Raw genomic sequence first — 19,847 nt, forward strand, 5'->3', positions numbered from 1 at the left:
AGTAGTGGGTAGGACCAGATGATAAAGTATCTTAAAATGCCAGGTGGGACCTGTCTTTAATCTGGTCTTTGGAGTCTGTTTCCCATTGGATTCCCTCTGTGTCTCAACATTTGGAGGAGTTGGAAAGGAATGGTCGGAATGAGAGAGCAGATACGGCAGTGAGAAGCCCCAGAAAGCTCTTGGAAACTAGTGTGCCTGTCTCTACCTTAGAGTAGCAAACTTCCACGTCACTCCTTCAGCTAATCCTTGAACGTCAGCCAGGGGACCCACCGCTGCTGCTCAATAATTCTTTCCAGCTCACAACTACCGAACAAACATTTCTATCAAATAAAGTTTGAGGTAGAGGTGAATCCACTGTGGTCCATTTAAAGCTTAAACTACAACAATACAGGTCTTTTCTTGAAGTTCCTTCTCACTGTCCTCCTCATCCTCCTCTAAAGCAAACAGAGGAGAGGACAGGCAATGAAAATGGGGGGAAAAGTGAAATCCAAAATCCTTTGCCTCAAAATGTAATTTTGTTGTAACCGTGTTATTATATATATGCTTGTTTCTAAGTACAGATTTGTTTTGGAGGCGGGGAAAAGCTCCTTTCTTGCATGCTTTGCATCCCAGTAGATACACAATGTGCTTCATCACTGATTTGTAGTCAGAGAAATTCCTGATTATAGATCCTTTTAAAGAACGCTTTCCAATTTCCTTATGCCTTTAAAGAAAATTTCCAAATAGCAATAGCTATTTTTGGTAATTTTTAAAGTAAATATTTTTTATTTGAAAACCATTATTTTCATAAATAAGTATTTTACTCTAGATGCTAGCTATTAATTATCATTTAAGTATACCTTCTTGGAAGTACTGATTTATCTAATAGGAAACTTCTTTAGCCATCTAGTTTCGCATACCTCATCTCTTAAAAGTCTAGCTGATACTTGTTCAGTAGTGACTCATCTAAATATTCCTGAGTCTTCTCTTCAGTTGCCACTTATAAGTACACAGTGATTACTTATTAGTACAGAGTGAGGTCTTTGATATATTATGAGCCCATTTCTTTTCCTAGTGAGTTCTTCAGTTACTCTCAGCCCCAACCCCCTCTCATGGACTACCTCACTATCAAAAATATTTACTGAAAATTTGCTTTAAATTTATCCCCAGGATCTATGTTTTGGATCCTTCTACTTTGTAGATAAGTGTTAGAAACTCAGTCATATCGACTCTTTGCAACCACATGGGCTGTAGCCTACCAGGCTCCTCTGTCCGTGGGATTCTCCAGCAAGAATACTGGAGTGAGTAACCATTCCCTTCTCCAGGGGCTCTTCCTGATCCAGGGATCGGAAACCAGACTCCTGCATTGCAGGCAGATTCTTTACCATCTGAGCCACCAGGCAAGCCCCACTTTATAGATAAATATGCCTCATAATAATGCTTCCCTGGTGGCTTAGCGGTAAAGAATCCACCTGCAATGCGAGAGACACAGGTTCGATCCCTGGATCAGGAAGATTGCCTAGAGAAGGAAATGGCAACACACACCAGTATTCTTGCTTGGGAAATCCCATGGACAGAAGAACCTGGCGGGCTACAGTCTGTGGGGTTGCAAAGAATCAGACATGACTTAGCAACTCAACAACAGCAACAACCTCTCATAATATATTATGTAGGCATTATGATAAGTATCATCTTCTGCAGTTTTCTCCTAATTTCTTCCCAGGTATAGGGTAGCATGTTCTGACCCTTTCACAGGTTTAGTTTTAACTTCCACATGAACAGGAATCAGAACTGCTGACCAAGTAGTCTGAAGTATATACACTGACTGCAGCTCCATAGAAAGGTTTTTCTATCTGGGGGGAAAAAAAAGATGTGTTTCTTCTAATTAGCTACAGTGCGGGACAGATTGATGTTAAGACTGCTACCGAGAGAAACTCGTCCATGTTATTTTATTTCCCTAAGAGCCTTGTCTTATCTTGACAAACAGATCAACAGATACAGAAGCTCAAAGAAGTTTTTCCTCCTTCCTTTGCCATTTCATATTGGTTTTGCCAAGTTGGTTTTCATTCATTAACATCTGTTTTCCCTAGGTTTTGCTGGTACACCTGGATACCTTTCTCCAGAAGTTTTACGTAAAGATCCTTATGGAAAGCCAGTGGATATGTGGGCATGCGGTAAGGAATCATCCTCATGCAAAGTTTGCAGCACACTACTATTGTTACAATGAAAATAGTATCTGTCAAATCTGAGGTTGATGCTCTCTAGCAATCAACTTAAGAGTTACGTTCTCAGACTTTAGCCTACAACAGTCGCCTGGAGAGCCCGTTAAAGCAGATTGCTGTTTCTGATTCAGTAGGTCTGGGACGAGAGTGTTCATGTGTTTAACAAGTTCCCAGGTGATGCTGAAGCCTGAGGCCCAGGAAGCACTCTGAGATAGGGCCATAAAGTGTCCCCCACAGAGGGCGTGGGGTTTATGCTCCTTTCCTCTCAACTCCTCCAGGGAGCCCTGACCACGGCTGTCCTGTCTGCAACACAAGATGCTCAGCAGGGATTAGGAGAAAATGAGTGAATCTTGGAAAGGAATGAAATTGCCCTGTGGGGACTGGGCTCTGGTTTAGGCCTGGCCTTTAGCAACAAGCTCTAATCAAAACATAGCCTGTGTAGGCTCAAAGAATGGGGAGAGTTTCCACCACAGCTTTTATAGCAGAATTTCTGTGTCAGCATATACTTCAAATAGGTGGGAGACTGAACTAAAAGGGGTACTTCGGGGTATTCTGAAACATTTTCTGCTGGAGTTACTGGACAGGAGCTAACCCTCTAGGCTTCTGACACTGTGTCATTAGCACAACCAACAACTTGGTGTGTGATCTCCAGCTGGGTGTATCTTGGCTTCTAGAGTTACTTCCACGCCTAAGAAGGCAGATGTGAGAAGAGCACAGCATTTAGAGTCACAATGCCTGAGTTCAAGTCTGCTTTGCACTGGCTAACCCCATCTCCTTAGCATCACTGAGTTGGCTTCTTTACCTTACAGTAGAAATATTTGACCTTCATAGAACTGTATGAGGGTCAAATGGGGTTTTTAGAATTTATAAAGCAATTTGAAATGCAAACAGCTATTATTATTCTAAAAAGTTGGAATTGTCACTTAAAGGGTAGTGTCTTAGGTGAGCTCTAAGCTCTGTCTTCGTCCCTGAGACTGTTTCCTAAGCAGGAACTCTAAAATCCTTTTGGTGAAAGCACAGGCACAAAATGCTGTTGTTCAAGTCTACATGTTAATGGCAGATAACTCAAAATGTTTTGTTTGTAAGAAATCAGCCTCCATCACAGATCTGTTAAGAGACTGACAGATGTGGATGGGTTTTATTGGGGCGGTGGGGGGCAGCTAGAGCGGTACCCAGCACTGAAGAGAGGATGTGGTACAGACAGGTCCAGACCAGAGTGAGTCTCGGTATCTCAGCTTCTGCTTTTAAAATGGTGATGATAATGGTACTTGCCTCCTAGAACTACCAAGAGGAATTTTTACACACACACATCTCATGAATGACTCTAGGAACTCAGAGCCACAGAGCATCTTTCAGATTTCAGCTCGTTTTCCCATGAGTAGGCTTATCTTCCATTTTGCTCAGTTCTCTCCTTAGCTTTTCTTTTTACATGTTTTTTTAATTTTTTATAAACAGCCAAATCCCTTTGTGACAAGCCTGCCCTATTTAGGGCCACCAACCCTTATTTTCTGTAGAAAGTTTGGCATCCTTTAGTTGCATGCTGAAAAATGTCCTTAGGATCACATAGTTAACTGCAGAAGTGTCTTAGATATTATAGTGTTACATATTTGGGGGAAATTACCCAAACACACGTGCACACACACACACACACACACACACACACACACACTGCCCACTACCTGGAACATAATAAGAGATTTTTATGCCTTTTGTTACATTTCTGGGTCTCTGCTCTTTGGAATAGTTTTATCATTTTATTATATGTCTTGAAGGTTACATTAAATTCACTTTACTTACAAGATGATACACCTTTTCTCATTCCTATTGTAATAGCTGCCAAAGTAATGTACACTTTATTTACTGCTTTTAGGTAATGGCAGATCTTGAGAGAATCTATTTTTCAACCATCCCTCAACACTAGCTCTTAATAACTACTTCTTTGCAAAGGTAGACATTGGATAGTATGGTAAAAACTGAGATAACCCAGAAAAGAAAGGAAATACAGAATAAGCCATTTAGCAAAATGGCAAGTAATCTTTGTGAATCAAACTCTGTAAGTACTCAACCATGGTTGCCTTTGGGCAATTGACCCAGAACAGAGTGAAGTACGGCTTTGGTATAATGGCTTAAAGAAATCTGTGCAGTTTTTTCATTATAAACCTACAATAATCCATACACAGAAAATTTAAAATACTTATCACTACTACTTTAATGATCTCACACAGAGATCCTGACTTACATCTGGGCTTTGAAAGCTACTAGTCCATTACTGGAAAGTAAATGATTAGACATTAATGAAGCAAGAATATAGTCCTGTGTTCTGCCGTTAACAACAGTAAGTTGATTTAGATAGTTTTCTTGCTTATATAGCTATTTCCATAATTCCATAGTGGGGTGAGCAAATGTTGTTTATAGATGTCACTGAATGACTGGTTTTTAACTGAACTTCCTTCTACATCTTGGTTTTAAAAAATAATAAATGTAGTCTGAAAATATAGTGGACACACAGCTTGTCTTGTTACTTCTCTACCTGCATTAGATATCAGAACAGTTATGAGTAATAATAAACTAGTGGCTGTCACAGAATATATTGTAACTTGTAACAAACCTTTGAAATCTTAGGAGGATGTGTTCCTTGTTTCCTTTCATGGCCAGATTAGTTCCAGCAGTTGTGTGATTTCTGAGGCTTAGCATTTCCATATTTCAGCTGGAATAAGTCAGCATCAAGCATTTTCTTAGAAAGTATTTGCCTTTGGAAATCTCAAGCCTGCTGGACCATGTGTTCCTTTCGCCAGTTCTGTGGCTCTTACATTGGACCATCCAGCTGTGCCTCACATTTAGAAGGCTCTCTACCTTCATCCCTTACAACCCACGTCTTCGTTAGTGTTCAACCCTTGGAGCTTTCTTCCCATAATCTCTACCAACATGCTCTTATTCTGAACTGACATACTTTCAGATACTTCTCTAGATATAGAATTTATTTATTTCCCTGACTTGATATTTTTCAAACTGTGGATCACAGACCACATGCTTCAAGGTGACCTACCTGAGTGCTTATTAAAAATACAATTTTCTGGGGCCCACCCATGAAACCACTGAATAAGATTCTCTGTGATGAAGTTTAGGAATTTGCATTTCCACAAACTTTCTGATGCACACCACCATTGAGCTGCATAACACAGCTGGCTGCGAATCCCTTTAGGGCAGCAGATTTAGGATTTTTAGACGGTAGAGCACAAATTGCAAACAGGTGATCTACAGCTGTATTGACCAGACACTTGGACCATTTATGGGGGTGGGGATTGACATTTATCTTTAAATTTATATAATAAATTATATAATTATCAGGAGATTTCTTTGGAAATTATCAGTTTCTGGCTTCCCTAAAGTAATTTAAAGAACAAATAGCAAGATGCTTGTGTTCTTACGTGGCTGCTGTACTGCCAGACAGATGGACACAGGCTCTCCCTGGCACCCTCCCTCCCTCCTGCCCGGCAGGCACGGGCATTCACCTTAGCCTGATGCCAGAGAGCCTGTCAGTTTGCCACCCCTACCACATGATAGTAATAGTTTTCATCATCTGAAAAATAATTTGCTAATTTGTTGGCCTTGATCTTTTAGATTTTTGTTCTACCCATTACTGGCCCCTTAGGTCCCAGAGTATTTCCCTATTTTGTGTTTTGGTTTTGGGTTTGCATAAGGGATAAAAGGAAGCTGTTCTTATCCCTCACTAGTTAATTTCCAAACTCCACCTGCATTTTGCACATAAGCTCGTGGTGTGCCCTTTATTTTTGAGAATTTGAAGTGGGTGCTTGTTAAACTGCTCCGTTAACTTCCCACTGGCTTCTCAAGAGTTTCTCAACATTGCTGCTTCACCTTTTTTTCATAAGAACAGCCTTTAGAATGTTTTGATCATTAATGTGATTATAAGCTGTAGCTTTTAGTAAAATCAGTTTTGAATGTTCTTGATAATATAGTCTTTCTACCTAATCAGTAATCAGTGCTTCTCAACTCTTATTAATCAAACATCTCTTAGCATATTCCAAGCACAAATGTGTACATAAGATAATGAAAACTTGTTTTAATTTTCATTTTTAAAAAATGCTATATGAAGTGGGCTGTGTCAAATAGTTTAGCTTTTATGGAAAATTTGTTACAGAAAATTCTCTCTACAAAAGTAGAGAGGATAATAGTATACTGAACTGATGGCTAATCTTATTTCGTCTTCATCACTTGACTCAGTCTTCCACCCCAAGATTATTTAAGTCACATCCAAACATCATATCAATATATCTATAAATATTTTAATGAATACCTCTAAAAGAAAATGGCTTTTTAAAAAACATGTTAATAATAGAAATATTTTAAATGTCATATAATAATATAATATTTTAATGAATACCTCTAAAAGAAAATGACTTTTTAAAAAACATGTTAATAATATAGAAATATTTTTAAATGTCATGTAATAGTAATTGTTTAAAATAATCAAATATGTAGTAATTTTGCTCTTTGCCCCTTTGTCTCATAATTTCATTACCAGGTTGATCTCTTAAGTCTCTGTTATTTGTAAGGTCTGCTCCTCTCTCCCCCTCTTCTTCTCACTCCTCTTTCCTTGTTTCTCAATTTATTTGTTGAAGAAACGTGTAGTTCCCACAGAGCACACCTCAGACTTCTCAGTCTGCTCTCTGTATACTGTTTGCCACAGTAAGAAGTCAAGATTCCTTGTAGAAGTGGCTAATGCCAAATCTGGATTAGGAAAAGTAATGATCCAAGAGCATCTGGTGAGACCAGAAAGAACAGAAACTCTTAAAGCCTACAGAGCTTGTATTAACAGGACTCAGGAGCCACTTGGAAGTGCCTTCGACTGGTTAAAGATAGGACAGTTAGAAGATAAATAAGAAAAATAACAGTAATGGATTAAAATTTTAAATTTATGTGTGCACTCATAGTAATAGTAATCAAAATACAACCTAAATTCTGGCCTTTGGAGGATGTTTGGGGAACCAATGTGTTATTTTGAAAGCTGATTATTAAAGAAGGAAAAAACTAATTACCCTATCTTTTCTCTGTGAGCCAGATCTCAGGGTAACCAAACAGCTGATGAAATAAGTTATTCTTAGACTAAGGAAGGCACAGTAGAACTGTGCTCAGCTGTGTCCTACTCTTTGCAACCACGTGTACTGTAGCCCACCAGATTCCTCTGGCCATGGGATTTTTCAGACAAGAAAACTGGAGCAGGTTGCCATTTCCTACGCCAGGGGATATTCCTGACCCAGGGATCAAACCCGCGTCTCTAACTGACAGTTTCACATCAGTCTGCTCAATGATGTCTTGTAGCCTGAAAGTATTTTTAAATCTACTATATTTATGCTGTGATTGTATTTAAAGTATATTTTTTTGTAGACATCCATCAAACAAATCATGAGCATTTATTAACGTAGTGGGTGCTGATTCTTAGGGAATGAAATGTCTGTGAGCCTCCCTTCCCAGAAAAGTACCACACCAAGTGTCAACCAGTAGATGTAACCCACAAGAACAAAGCTTCAGAAGCAGGCCATGCCCAGGTCCAGAATGCTAAATGTTGCAGATGTGGCTCTGTTTTATAATTTTATAACAACCTAACTCCAGATGTTTATTAGAGAAATGAGTATTTTAAAATGACTATAGACTGTTTCCATTGCAAAGCTGATTTTCTTCTTCATCCCCTAAACCATAGCAAAGGGTTAAAGCTAATTAGGTATATCCTCTTTTCTACTTGCATCCAGACACTCATTATCATAATTATTATCATCATTAAATGCATCTGTTAAATCAGATAGGAAAAATATGAAAATAAATTTAAATGAATGAACATTAAGTCAGTGATATAGTGAAAGATAGAAAAAACATTTTTGTATTACAAAGTAAGGTAGCAATATTATATTTGATTTTCTGCACTGTCCTTTTTTTTAAATTCCACTGTGGTGAAGTCCCTTTTGATCTTGATTTTAAAGCATTGTTGGGTTTTTATTTAAGAATGTTGTTTAAAATGCTTTATTCTGATCATGATCAGCTTTTTGAACTGGGTCTTCCTGAAGCAGGTTAGAAAATCCTAGGGTGATTAAACCCTTGTTTAAAGCCGTCTTAGCTGCAACAGTGCCTATCATGTAAATATGTAGGGTCTGGTGAACAGGAGCAGGGCTAAGTGTCCCTAACAGAGTAAAGGTAAGGAAATGAAGAGACCAGCTGTGGGGGACAGGAGATGCAGGCCCAGCAGGCAGCATGTCACCTCTCTTACCACGGCTCCCAGGCCTCCCTGGTGAAGGGGCTCAGCAAGAGAAAAGCAGAGGAGACAGCAGAGCAACGGCAGACTTTGCTCTGGGACAGCGGGCTAGAAATGAAAGATCTTAAGCAGGGTCATAAAATGTTTCAAAAGTGGAGGAAGGCACATGTGGTGACAAAGACGATGATCCAAGGAGACATTGAAACCTCAGATTCAATTTCAGGGCAAGTTAAAAACTACCAGATCCAAGAATTTTGTTTAAAGATTAAATCGGATGTTGATTAATTTCTCAATAATTACATATTTATGAAAAAAATATTACATTGTCTTAAAGCTGAACATTTAACTCTTTGAATTTTATGCACAATTTCAGTCTTATCTTTTCCCTGTTTGTAGTATATACTCTTCTGTAGTATCACTGGTTTAGTTGTTTTATTGAAGAAGCTGTCTTTGAAGACTAAGATTATTAATGAAGAAAAGATTTTCATCTTCTTATATGGTACCCACATTCCCAGGCACCCTGGATATTTAGAGCATGAATCTGTAACCAGGGCACCATTGCTCTACAAACTGTCCTAATTAGCAAAATGACTAATAGGAAATAATAACATGTTATATATTTAAATGTCAACCTCTAAAGTGACTAAAATCACATGGTATCTAAATAGATAAGAGCACAGGGAGATCATGTGTACACAGGGTTCAGGGAGGCCACATGTGTCGCCACAGTGGAGGTGGGCTTCATATTGAGGTGTTGCTCTGCTGTGCATCTTTAGAATTCATCCTTTGGTGCACGCATTGGACTGTCACGTTGTCAGAGCCCTTGAGCTAAGGAGGAGCAGCATTCACCCTCCACGGAACACTTCAGAGTGCATCATAACATGTCTCTGAAGTTTACCAACCATCCAGTTTTCTGTCTTCGAATGGATGTGGCTTAATATCATTGTGGATCTGCCCTGTTTAATTTCTCGGAGTTTCTGGGACTTAACACTGTGTTAATATGCTCATTCCCTCCAGGAGTCATCCTCTACATTCTACTGGTTGGATATCCACCGTTCTGGGATGAAGACCAACACAGACTCTACCAGCAGATCAAGGCTGGAGCTTATGACGTATGTAATAAATATTCATATAGCTTTATATTTGGGTTTGGTTTTTTTATTTACCAAAAAACAGATTTTTCATTGCTATTTTAATAATATCCCTTATTATTTTCCTCTCTTTTAGGAAAAAAGAATAAGATATGTAACATATATATTTAGTTTCTATTTCCTTCTAGCCCTTTATTTCATAAAATCGAAAGGAAAACAATATGAAGTCTCTAAGGAAGTACCTTGTTTGTCAAAGCTTTAAATCTTAGTGCATTTTAAAATATATAAAAATTAAAGTATTTTTGCTTTAGAACTGGTTACTACCTGTTAGCTGAATTATATTTTCAAATGCTTACTGCATAATTATATGTTAACAATATTTTGCAGTGATCCATGTATCAAATAGAACATTGTTCCTTTATGTCGGCTTTGACTGTTTTTGTTTTGTTTATCTAGTGAGCTTCTGTGAAAGCTTTCATTGAAGAATGGTTTTCACAATTGAAAAATATTGGAAAATCACAGTTCCAATACATTTAATTTACCATTAGTATATTTTAAACTAGGCATATGAATGAAGGTCTGTATTGAAGAGTAAGGCCTTAACTACTTTGTCTTTATGGCTTAGCTTTGTGCTCTTTGATGTAATTTTCTCTCCTCTGATAAATATGCTTTACCACTTCCTCTGATTTTACCTCACACAGCCCTCTGGAAGTCAGAATGCAGGTCTGGAGATGCTTTTCCTGTATTATTAAGTGGGCTAACTAAGGGGTAGGCAATAACGGGTCCACCTTGTGAGCACAAGTTAAGAGTGCAGTGTGGTAAAGAGAGAAGTTATGAGAAGGCTATATTATATTGTATCAGGTATCATGGACTCCCCTGACTAAATGTAACATGTAGATAGATGGATGTATCACAGGTATTTAAAATGTATAATTTTGAAGCATTGCATTCTAGCCAGACTAATCATAATTAATCCAAATTGTGATTTACCTGGCCATTTTAGTGCATTCACCATCTTTACAGACTAGAACTAGGAACCCCTCTGGGAAGACAGGGGCTTCACTTTTTCCCTGGTGGTTCAGATGGTAAAGAAGCTGCCTGCAATGCAGAAGACCTGGGTTCAATCTCTGGGTAGGGAAGATCCCCTGGAGAAGGGAATGACTACCTACTCCAGTATTCCTGCCTGGAAAATTGCATGGACAGAGGAGCCTGGCGGGCTACAGTCCACGGGGTCACAAAGAGTAGTCACTAACATTTTCACTTTTCACCCCAAAAACATAACTCTACACATTCACCGCTTGGTGGATGTAAAGAAATGCCTTTGTGAAAGTTAGAAAACTCAGAGAAGGACCCACTTTTATCTAGGTGAATTCAGCCCTCATTTGTGGTCAGAAAATCTCCACATCATGAAGAAGCAGACTTGAGTGTTTCCTCAGTAGTTCCTGATGGTTAGCAAGTTTTTACAACTGGCCAAAGGAAACTTCTGGAATTAAAATGATAGCTATTAAACTGGCGAAAACGTGCAAGTATTAAAGAGTCAGTATCATTTTTCTTGTGTTTCATTTTGCCAGTGGATCACAAACGCACGTGATCACAAATGACAATCGCACATCACAAGTCACACGTGGCTCCTAAAAGTGAACCAGCTGAAGTCCATTAGGGCACAGTGACAACGGCTTTTTTCTCAGGATTGTCTATACAAATTCATAAATTGGGAAAACCACCTAATATTTTGTAAGAAACCAATGGGATATACATCCTTCTTAACCCATCAAGAATAGTGTTTCTACTAAATATGCTTATTAAGTGAATATGAGGTGGCATAGTTATCAACAAAAAGCTTACACAGAAATTTAAAATAAATTACTTTACTTTATGACTATAAATGGTTACTAATAAAAGTTATGAGAGTTGGTTTACTTTCATGAACTTAGTTCTGATGAAATTTATAATTAAGTAGATTAACCTTTTTGAAGTATTAAAATGAAATCCTGCTGGGCTCTTATAGTCTCAAATTTCGTCTCACTGCTGTACTCCAAATAGTGACAGTTAATAGGTCCATTTGGAACAGGAATTGAAACTGTTTTATTTTCTCTGCTGTTACTGCTTACGAGATGTGGAAGTATGTAATACATCATTTTGAACCTTGGCATAGTAGCATGATGATGTGACAACTTCTCAGCTTTATTGACTTTTGTAAAATTGCATAAGTAGTTATGAGAAATATTGCATAACATTGAATTTGCAGGTTAAAGATTTTTTTAGAGGACTAGAAGATTCATTTTGTTTTTTCAAATTTAAAAATGTATCACTAGTTATAACATGGCAATTTAGTGTACATCTTTGTCCCTTATAGTTACACTCAATATCTTAATATATAGATAAATACATAGAGAGGGAATAGATACATACCTATGTCAGTTTGGCTACATGTATACCTATAGCTGAGTCCCTTTGCTGTCCACGGGAAACTATCACAACACTGATAATCAGCTATCCTCCAATGTAAACTAAAAAGTTAAAAAGTTTGTCTACATGTAGATACAATTTAACTTCTACAAAAAGAAATTGATGAAGAAACACACTACTTAAGGAAATGATTAGTATATTTGGCTCTTCCCTGTCCCACTGAGTGTATCTTTTTAAACTCTTTATAAACTTGTATTTTTAAAGTTTCCATCACCAGAGTGGGACACCGTGACTCCTGAAGCCAAAGACCTCATCAATAAAATGCTTACTATCAACCCTGCCAAGCGCATCACAGCCTCAGAGGCACTGAAACACCCGTGGATCTGTGTAAGTGACCGTGCCCCCAAAGACCCCAAGAGCTGAAGTGAAAAACATACTCTCCTTTGATTTTTTTTTTTTAACAAGTAATCTTGAGAAAATCAGTTTTTCATTATTAGGAAACTCTTGTAATTGAATACTTATAAGTTCATCGGATGGGTACAGAAACCACTAATGAAAATTTGATGAAGTTGAGGGTACTGTTATGCATATCTTTTAAATAGCCTCAATTAAGTTTATTTTTCTCCTCTTCCAGCAACGTTCTACTGTTGCTTCCATGATGCACAGACAGGAGACTGTAGACTGCTTGAAGAAATTCAATGCGAGAAGAAAACTAAAGGTAAGAAATTTTACTTTTTTGTGTGGAGGGAAATTTGGCAGAGTGAGAAGTGGGATTCCGTATGAGGAACAGAACTATATTAGAAAGGGCTTTAAAATGTTTAAACCTCAAAACTCTTCTTCTTCTGGATCTTGGGGAAGTGGAATATCACTGGAATTAAAACTACCCTGAAGAGCTAGGATCACTGGTGATGTGATCCCTCCATTCAGTGAAAAACAGCTGTGCAAATTAATAATCAGAACCTGGCCACACCCACCAGGGTGGTCCCAGCATTATTATGAGAAACATAGGCCTGCTACTCTGAGGAAAGCAAAAACTGAAGAGAAACAAAAATCTTCTGACTTAAAGTAAGATTAGGAGAAGACTTGTTATCAAAAACACTTACTTGTTAGGTTAAAGATTTGCAAAAGCAGCATTAATTTTATATTCTTATTGCTCTGACAGGGTGCCATCTTGACCACTATGCTGGCTACGAGGAATTTTTCAGGTACATGTGTTAAGAACTCTGCTCCTTCTCCTCTCCTCTCTAGTAGCTTTTTTTGGAATTTAAAATTTTTAGTGATTACATAAGACACTGTTGTTCAGGGATGGCAAAGAGGCGGCATGGGTTCCTTCCACACCTGTGACTGCCGTGTTGGGTTTTACGAGGGTGCTGTCTCACAGAGGTGCTAGCTAGCCCATGACTACATTCTTCCCTCGAGCAACCCGGGGGCCCCACCACTGGTCAGCGCTGGAGCAGAGCTCGAAACCCAGCTGTCTTCCATGCTGAAGCTGACACAGTTTGTAACTATACTCTCCCAGCTTGAAGCTCAGTATTTTGAACGTAGAATTAACTGATATCTCATAAAGTAATAACTATGAATAGTGTCTTTTTGCGTGTGTCTCATTCTCTCAGGGAATCACAAAAAGAAAGATTTTTAGAAGACCATTATTGAGGAACCCAGTCCTGTTAGGCCTAAGTTCTTTTGAAATTACATACTATAAGAATGATGACAACTTACAAAGGTATCTAAACCTAAGAATTTACAAAGAACCTATCCCCCAGTAATAAACATTCTTTGAAATGATTTCCTGGTAAAAATAAGTTTGTTTAAATAATAGACTGAAAGAAGCTAAACTATTTCTTTTATTGTAGGTGTGACTCTCCAGAATTGACATAAAGTATATACTATTTCCAGAAATTGAGTTTTGGAGCCCCCCTTCTTTGATGGGTTACCTCAAAGGATCAGGTTTCCAAAACTTAAATTTTGGTAAAAGCTAATCAGTCTTATGTATGGGGAGGGACTGAAGCATTAAGACAGCTAAAAACTTACTGTTTAGCTATTTAGACTTGGAACCATTGTCAGACAGTCATACCAAAAATTCTACCATTTTCGTTTGCTTACTGTTTGTATGAGAGTGCGGTGCAGTGTCCAGTTACCCAGCTATGTCTTAAGTGCTTTATCCCTGCTGCACACCTCACCTGCGTGTCGTATGATCTCAGGCGGTGACCCGTATCGTGATCATGTTTTCCAAGCTGCTCAACCAATTTCTGTTTATTGTTTACCATGTTATTAGGTGGTCACCTTTAATCCCCCATTGTATATAATGTGATTTCATAAGCTTTTCAAAGAATAACTAACCTGTTAAACAACACCAGTGATGATGACGCAATGAGTAATGCTGCAAATTGAGGGACTGTGTTAGTCAGCTGTATGTATTTTGTCCAGTTTGTTTGGTGTAGTAAAACTTGTTACTGCTGCTGCCAAGTTACCTGTTTTATGAACAGCTGATTAATATATTTGACATTTATATGGGTGAATTCAATGTCATCTCATTAAATATTAACTGATATGTGCTATATTCAAATAAATTAATATTTCACTGTGGCCCAGTAATTAGTGAATCACTAAAAAGTAGGATGGTATGATATATATAGTTAATGACAGACTAACAGGGGCAAAAACTTCAGAATTAAGATTGTATATTTTGTTTCCATTTTAAATTCACTGTTAGGCATAAATTGGGCCTTTATTAATAAACACACCCATGTATGGACGCTTTTTGTTTACCTCACTTTTTGTTTTCTTTTCATCATCGTGTAAACTAAAAACTCATGACTAATATGTGGATTTGATATCGTTTCTGAATGTCTTAGCATGAAAAGCAAACTTTTTTTTTAATCCATCATTTCAAAACCGACTGAATAACATTAGACTCAGCTGCACCTTGTGGTTTATATTGCGTTTTAGTTTTGAGTATTCATTGTGTTTCATTGCCAAACATGCTCTTTTTTAAAGTAATTTGTCCATGAGTATATGGTTATAAAGTTGTTTTTATTTTTTCTTTTCTCCCTTTATGTGGAATGTATTTCTTGTGAGGTAAGGTAAATAGTAACCAAAAGGGACATTTCTGCATCTCCCAGGCCAAATCGCTGCTTATCCCAACTCATTGTCTTCTCTTTGCTTGCTCTTGCAATTCTAATTATTCTGAGTTTGCTTTCTAACCTATTAACTGCCACAGGATTTACTTAATACTGCTTTTTAGCTCCAGGCACACAGCATTAGTGCTAAGGCTACTATTTCTTGTAGTCTCATTAATAATAAATTAATAGCTCTGTTGCTAAAAGCTAAATAAAATTAACATGTTTGTATCTTTAAAGTTAAAATTGTACCAACGTGATAGCAAAACAACAGCCCAAATCAAACAGATGTCAGGAAATTACATGTTCATGCAGTTCTATCATAGCTAGGTACTTCCAGTTCAGATACCAAATTCTATTCTGATATATTTAAATATATATAATTAACATTAAATTGAAGCATAAATGTGTACTTTGTCCTACATATTTGTAAATGTTCTAAACTTGATCTACTAATTGTCATTGACAGTTACATAATCTGTTCACTGTGTATGTACCCATTCATAAGTATATTTTTTGAAAGGACAACATTGCTCTTTAATATACTCAAGGAATTCAGTAACAGAAGGAATGCTGAACGCTCCCTCCCAAAAAGTGAAGTCTCATAAAAGACCATGCACTTTAGAAATTCTCTGAAGATTTCGTTTTGTTTCCTTTCATGCCTCAACTTTGTGATTTTTTAGTTTTTCAACATAAAAGGCTTTTGTTTATGAAGCCTTTGTATTCTGATTTTGATGCATAAAAAAAAATACCTTTTTTTAAAGTTCATACACTAAGTGTGTGAAATATTTGCTCTAGGCCAATAATATACCATTTCCTTTAAAATAAAGTTATTATTAATAATATTTTTATAAAAATGAAGTGATCTGATTTCAAATATACATATTAAAAAGAATGCTATTTAGCCAGAGCAGATTTTCACAAATGAGTTTTAAACCTCTAGGAAGAGGGGCTTAAGTGGCAGAACTGACATGGCCACCATACTTTGGTGTGAATGAACATGTAATACAATCTGTGAGCTGATGTCTGAAGACTTGAAATCAACTTTCTGGATTACAAAAGCATAGTCCAGTTAAAGTTCCAGTATCCTTTTCGCAACCAACTGTGAGATAAAGTCCAGTAATGTAACGGACAAAGTGTCCAATTATTTTCAATGAACTAAATAAGAATTCAGTTCTAAATTTGATGTGACAAGACCAAGAAAAGTGATACTGTATTTCAATGTCCTATAAGCTCGCGCTCATCAGTGTGACCTTGATAATCGGGCATATGCTGGCCATAAATCAGTAAAGGTAGTAGAAGGAGACAATAACCTGTTTTGTTGCCTGGCTGTGGGTTTCTGTGGATAACTCACTAAACTGATTTTTACCCTCATTTTGCAGCAGCCAAGAGTTTGTTGAAGAAACCGGATGGAGTAAAGGTAAGTTAAACAGCTGCTCCTAAACTCATTTCTGACTTTCAGATGCTGGATCATTTTTAAATGTTAAATATAAGTTCTAAATCATTGTAGCTCATACTTTTTATAGTTCCTGATTCAGGATGCAGAATGAAATATAAAATAATTTAATATACAGAAATGACTGATATTTATACCAAGAAAAGCTACATCTTTTCTACTTGTTATATATTAAATAATCATGACAAAACAATACTTTATATGGTGTTACTTTAGAAATTGAGTGTGTAAATCCTGTCTGCTTTACTATAGCCTCCAACTGTCATGATGACCTGAAAATTCATGAAAACCAAATGTTTTTCCAAATAGTTATGTTGTGTTCTTTTAAAATTCTGGCTGCTGAATTTTATAGACTGAAAAAAACAAGTCTAGGAAATCAAAATTCAAAAATCTATTTTCTCTGCTTGGACAGTATTTATAAAGGTCTTAATTGTTCCTATTCTTCTGTCGTAAGACTTTGAGACAGAATTGACATGAATATTCTGAACAATTATTAGGACATTTTCCCAAGAAAGACAGCAGCAGAGTATTTTTACTTTCTAAAAGTTTTGGGTTTCCAAACAAAATAATACAATTTACTTTCTATTGATGCTGGTTTTTTTTTCCTGTGGGAATTTACCTTTGATTGAATATAACCTTATACATGAATTATGTGTGTTATCTTTTAGAGTATTACCTCAATGTTTTATTTCTTTAATCTTTTTCTTTCTCTTCCAATGGCAGACGCCAACATTCCTCATGAACACTTCAACGTTCTTGGGAATTAATTAATTTTCTAACATTTGAACTTGACCCAAAGTCAAGTGGTCAGTTCATTTTGAATATAGAACAGAGAATATCATCTGTCACTTATGTTCATGCCCAGTCATTTCTTCACCACCTGTCTGTGTGTGACTTGGGAATTTCCAGAGCTATGATGATCATGCACTTGTGATTCCCATTAGGATGGCATTTACCTTTTACTAATTCCTTTCCTCAATCTAATATTCTCTTCCTTCTGCTTAGTTTATTCAACAGAAATTTCAGTAATGACTGTTGATGTCTGCTTTTTCCCCAGTGCTACATTGGTGGAAATGTGGTATTTTAAATTTTCCAAATGTTTTATTCTCCTCTGTTTTTCTGTGGTATTCAGTGATGCAGAGCTCATAGTTTCTATTAAGATATTTATTTTCACTACTCTTCTTATATAGAAAGAAACATTTCCAGAACTTTTTTCTTCCAGTCAACTTACAGTTCCTCTTTAAAGACAAAATTATTCTGTGCTCCATGCTTTGATACTTTAAAAATTCAACCGGTCATATTTTTTTTCTTTTCCTTTCTTTTTGACTGGTCAATTCAGAAAAGGAAGTCCAGTTCGAGTGTTCAGATGATGGTGAGGATCTCTGCCAGATTTCTCCTTCTGTGAAAATTCACGCTTAGGAATAGACTAGTCTTGTTTACCTAAGTTAGTGTAAGTGGAGAAAGTATAGGACCATTACAGGTTAATGGTAATTAACTATCAAAACACAGTGCCCATCTTCAATCATTTTTTTTCTTTGAAATGGAATTTTTGAAACATGTAAAAAGTTTACACTGTCATCCATATATTATTAAAGGGTCTTTTACAAGACAGTGCAATTTTTTTATAAAACTAAAGACTATGACAGAGTTAATGTCTATAATTATTGTGAAAAGTGAAAAACTACTATAGGATTGTCTTTAAATAGTTAAGCATGATTACCAAAATAGCAGTGATTCTTAGATAAACCATAATGCATCCACCATGGAGTTCTATAAACAGCATGAAAGTGATGTTACCATGGACCCAATCTAGTTAAGCACCTTTTGAAAAAAAAAATTATTAACCTCAAAACTAAATGAACTCAGCACCTGAAAAATAGGAATATCTTGCCCCTGCCTCGTAAGAATAACTCACTGCATCATTTAAATATTGATTTCATTTAATTTTTTAAATAATACTCTGCATCCATAATACAAAATAAATACATTTCAAAGACAAAAGTGCCAGAGCTCTTGTATATTTAAAAGGCAGCTGTGGTTGAGCCCATGCTTGATATTCAACTCTTTAAAAGGAAATACTCCTAACCTTTTACCTAGAAATTATCCTGTTGTCTTTAATTAATGTTATAAAAACCTTCAAAATATTTTCTACAGTCAAAAAAAAATCATTAAGCTAATCTTTAACAAAAGTTTTTAGTTGTACATTTAAACACAAGTAAAAGTGGTGGTTGAGGCACATATTCATTTAACTAACATTTGCCATGCCTGACAATAAAGGATGGCTCATCCGGACAGGATGGCCCTCATTTGGAAAAGAGGACAGTGTGTGTGTGCCATGTGTGAACACATGTCGGGGGGTGTGCTGAGGGATGTGCATTTGTACGGATAACTGTGTGCAGAGGTGTGCACACGGGACATTTCCACTAAAACAAAACAGTTCTTGACAAGCACATCCTAGGAAAAAAAACAAGTCTCATATCTCAAAACAGAAAATATCTCAGTGTATTCCTCTTTAATTCTTTGCAACCACTGATATAAATTAAATGTAGTATATTAAATACACATGTGCTTTAATCGTGAGTGCTTCTGATCATTTGATAAGAAGTTAGCTGTGTTTTGCTAACGCTCTTCCTAAATAGAAAATTATTTGCATGTGTATCCTTCTTCTTATATATTCTATACCAAAGTAAATACTGAATTTTGACCCCTCTTTAATAAACTCCATTCTCTCTTATCTCTTTGTTTTGGCTGTTGCACAAATTTTATGTTAAGTTCTGTGCACTTTTATTTAAGGAAAAAATTTAAACTATGCACAAAATATAGATTGATGGTTTCCTAGTTTTTCAGTAAAGAGCCCCAAATTTTCTCTCTTTTCCTGCATGTCACCGAGCACAGTGTTATAGCTTATTAAAATAGTATTGACACCAAATAATCACACACATAGGAATGAACAGAAAAGCAAAATATTACACACCCAAGTTAATTTTTTAAACCTTCTATCCTCCTCTTGGCATTACTTTAAATATGATCCATAGGTATGAAATATGAAAAAAAGGATTCCCAGAAAGTCTAAACAATTAAATTGGTATAACTGATCCTAAGTATTCATCTGGTATTATTTTATGCAGAATGTTTTTCTCTTTAAGTCCTTAAGTATATTTATACTACAATCATGGCATGTCTTTTTAGATGATAATATGTAAAGAAAATAGGTAATAGAGTGCAAGAAATGAATGTTAATTTACATTTGTTTGATAACCACAATGTAAGTTGTCATGCATGAGTTCAAATGAATGTTGATTATTA

At 36.5% G+C, this 19,847-nt stretch overlaps 1 protein-coding gene across 28 annotated transcripts in view; it reads left to right on the forward strand.

Annotated features, from left to right (window-relative positions):
• CAMK2D (calcium/calmodulin dependent protein kinase II delta) overlaps positions 1 to 19,847 on the forward strand; it is a 308,198-nt gene that overhangs the window by 246,656 nt on the left and 41,695 nt on the right. For 10 of the 28 annotated variants that reach the window (XM_061419310.1, XM_061419320.1, XM_061419315.1 and 7 more), the window contains exons 8-13: positions 2,070 to 2,153; positions 9,484 to 9,578; positions 12,231 to 12,353; positions 12,601 to 12,684; positions 13,129 to 13,171; positions 16,468 to 16,505. In XM_061419310.1, coding sequence (XP_061275294.1) covers positions 2,070 to 2,153; positions 9,484 to 9,578; positions 12,231 to 12,353; positions 12,601 to 12,684; positions 13,129 to 13,171; positions 16,468 to 16,505 — 467 coding nt within the window. Of the gene's footprint in view, positions 1 to 2,069; positions 2,154 to 9,483; positions 9,579 to 12,230; positions 12,354 to 12,600; positions 12,685 to 13,128; positions 13,172 to 16,467; positions 16,506 to 17,880; positions 17,914 to 19,847 lie in introns of all 28 variants that reach the window. The other 18 variants (XM_061419312.1, XM_061419317.1, XM_061419321.1 and 15 more) reach the window with 3 other exon arrangements.

The sequence above is a fragment of the Bos javanicus genome, chromosome 6, assembly GCF_032452875.1.
Source record: "Bos javanicus breed banteng chromosome 6, ARS-OSU_banteng_1.0, whole genome shotgun sequence".
NCBI lineage: Eukaryota > Metazoa > Chordata > Mammalia > Artiodactyla > Bovidae > Bos > Bos javanicus.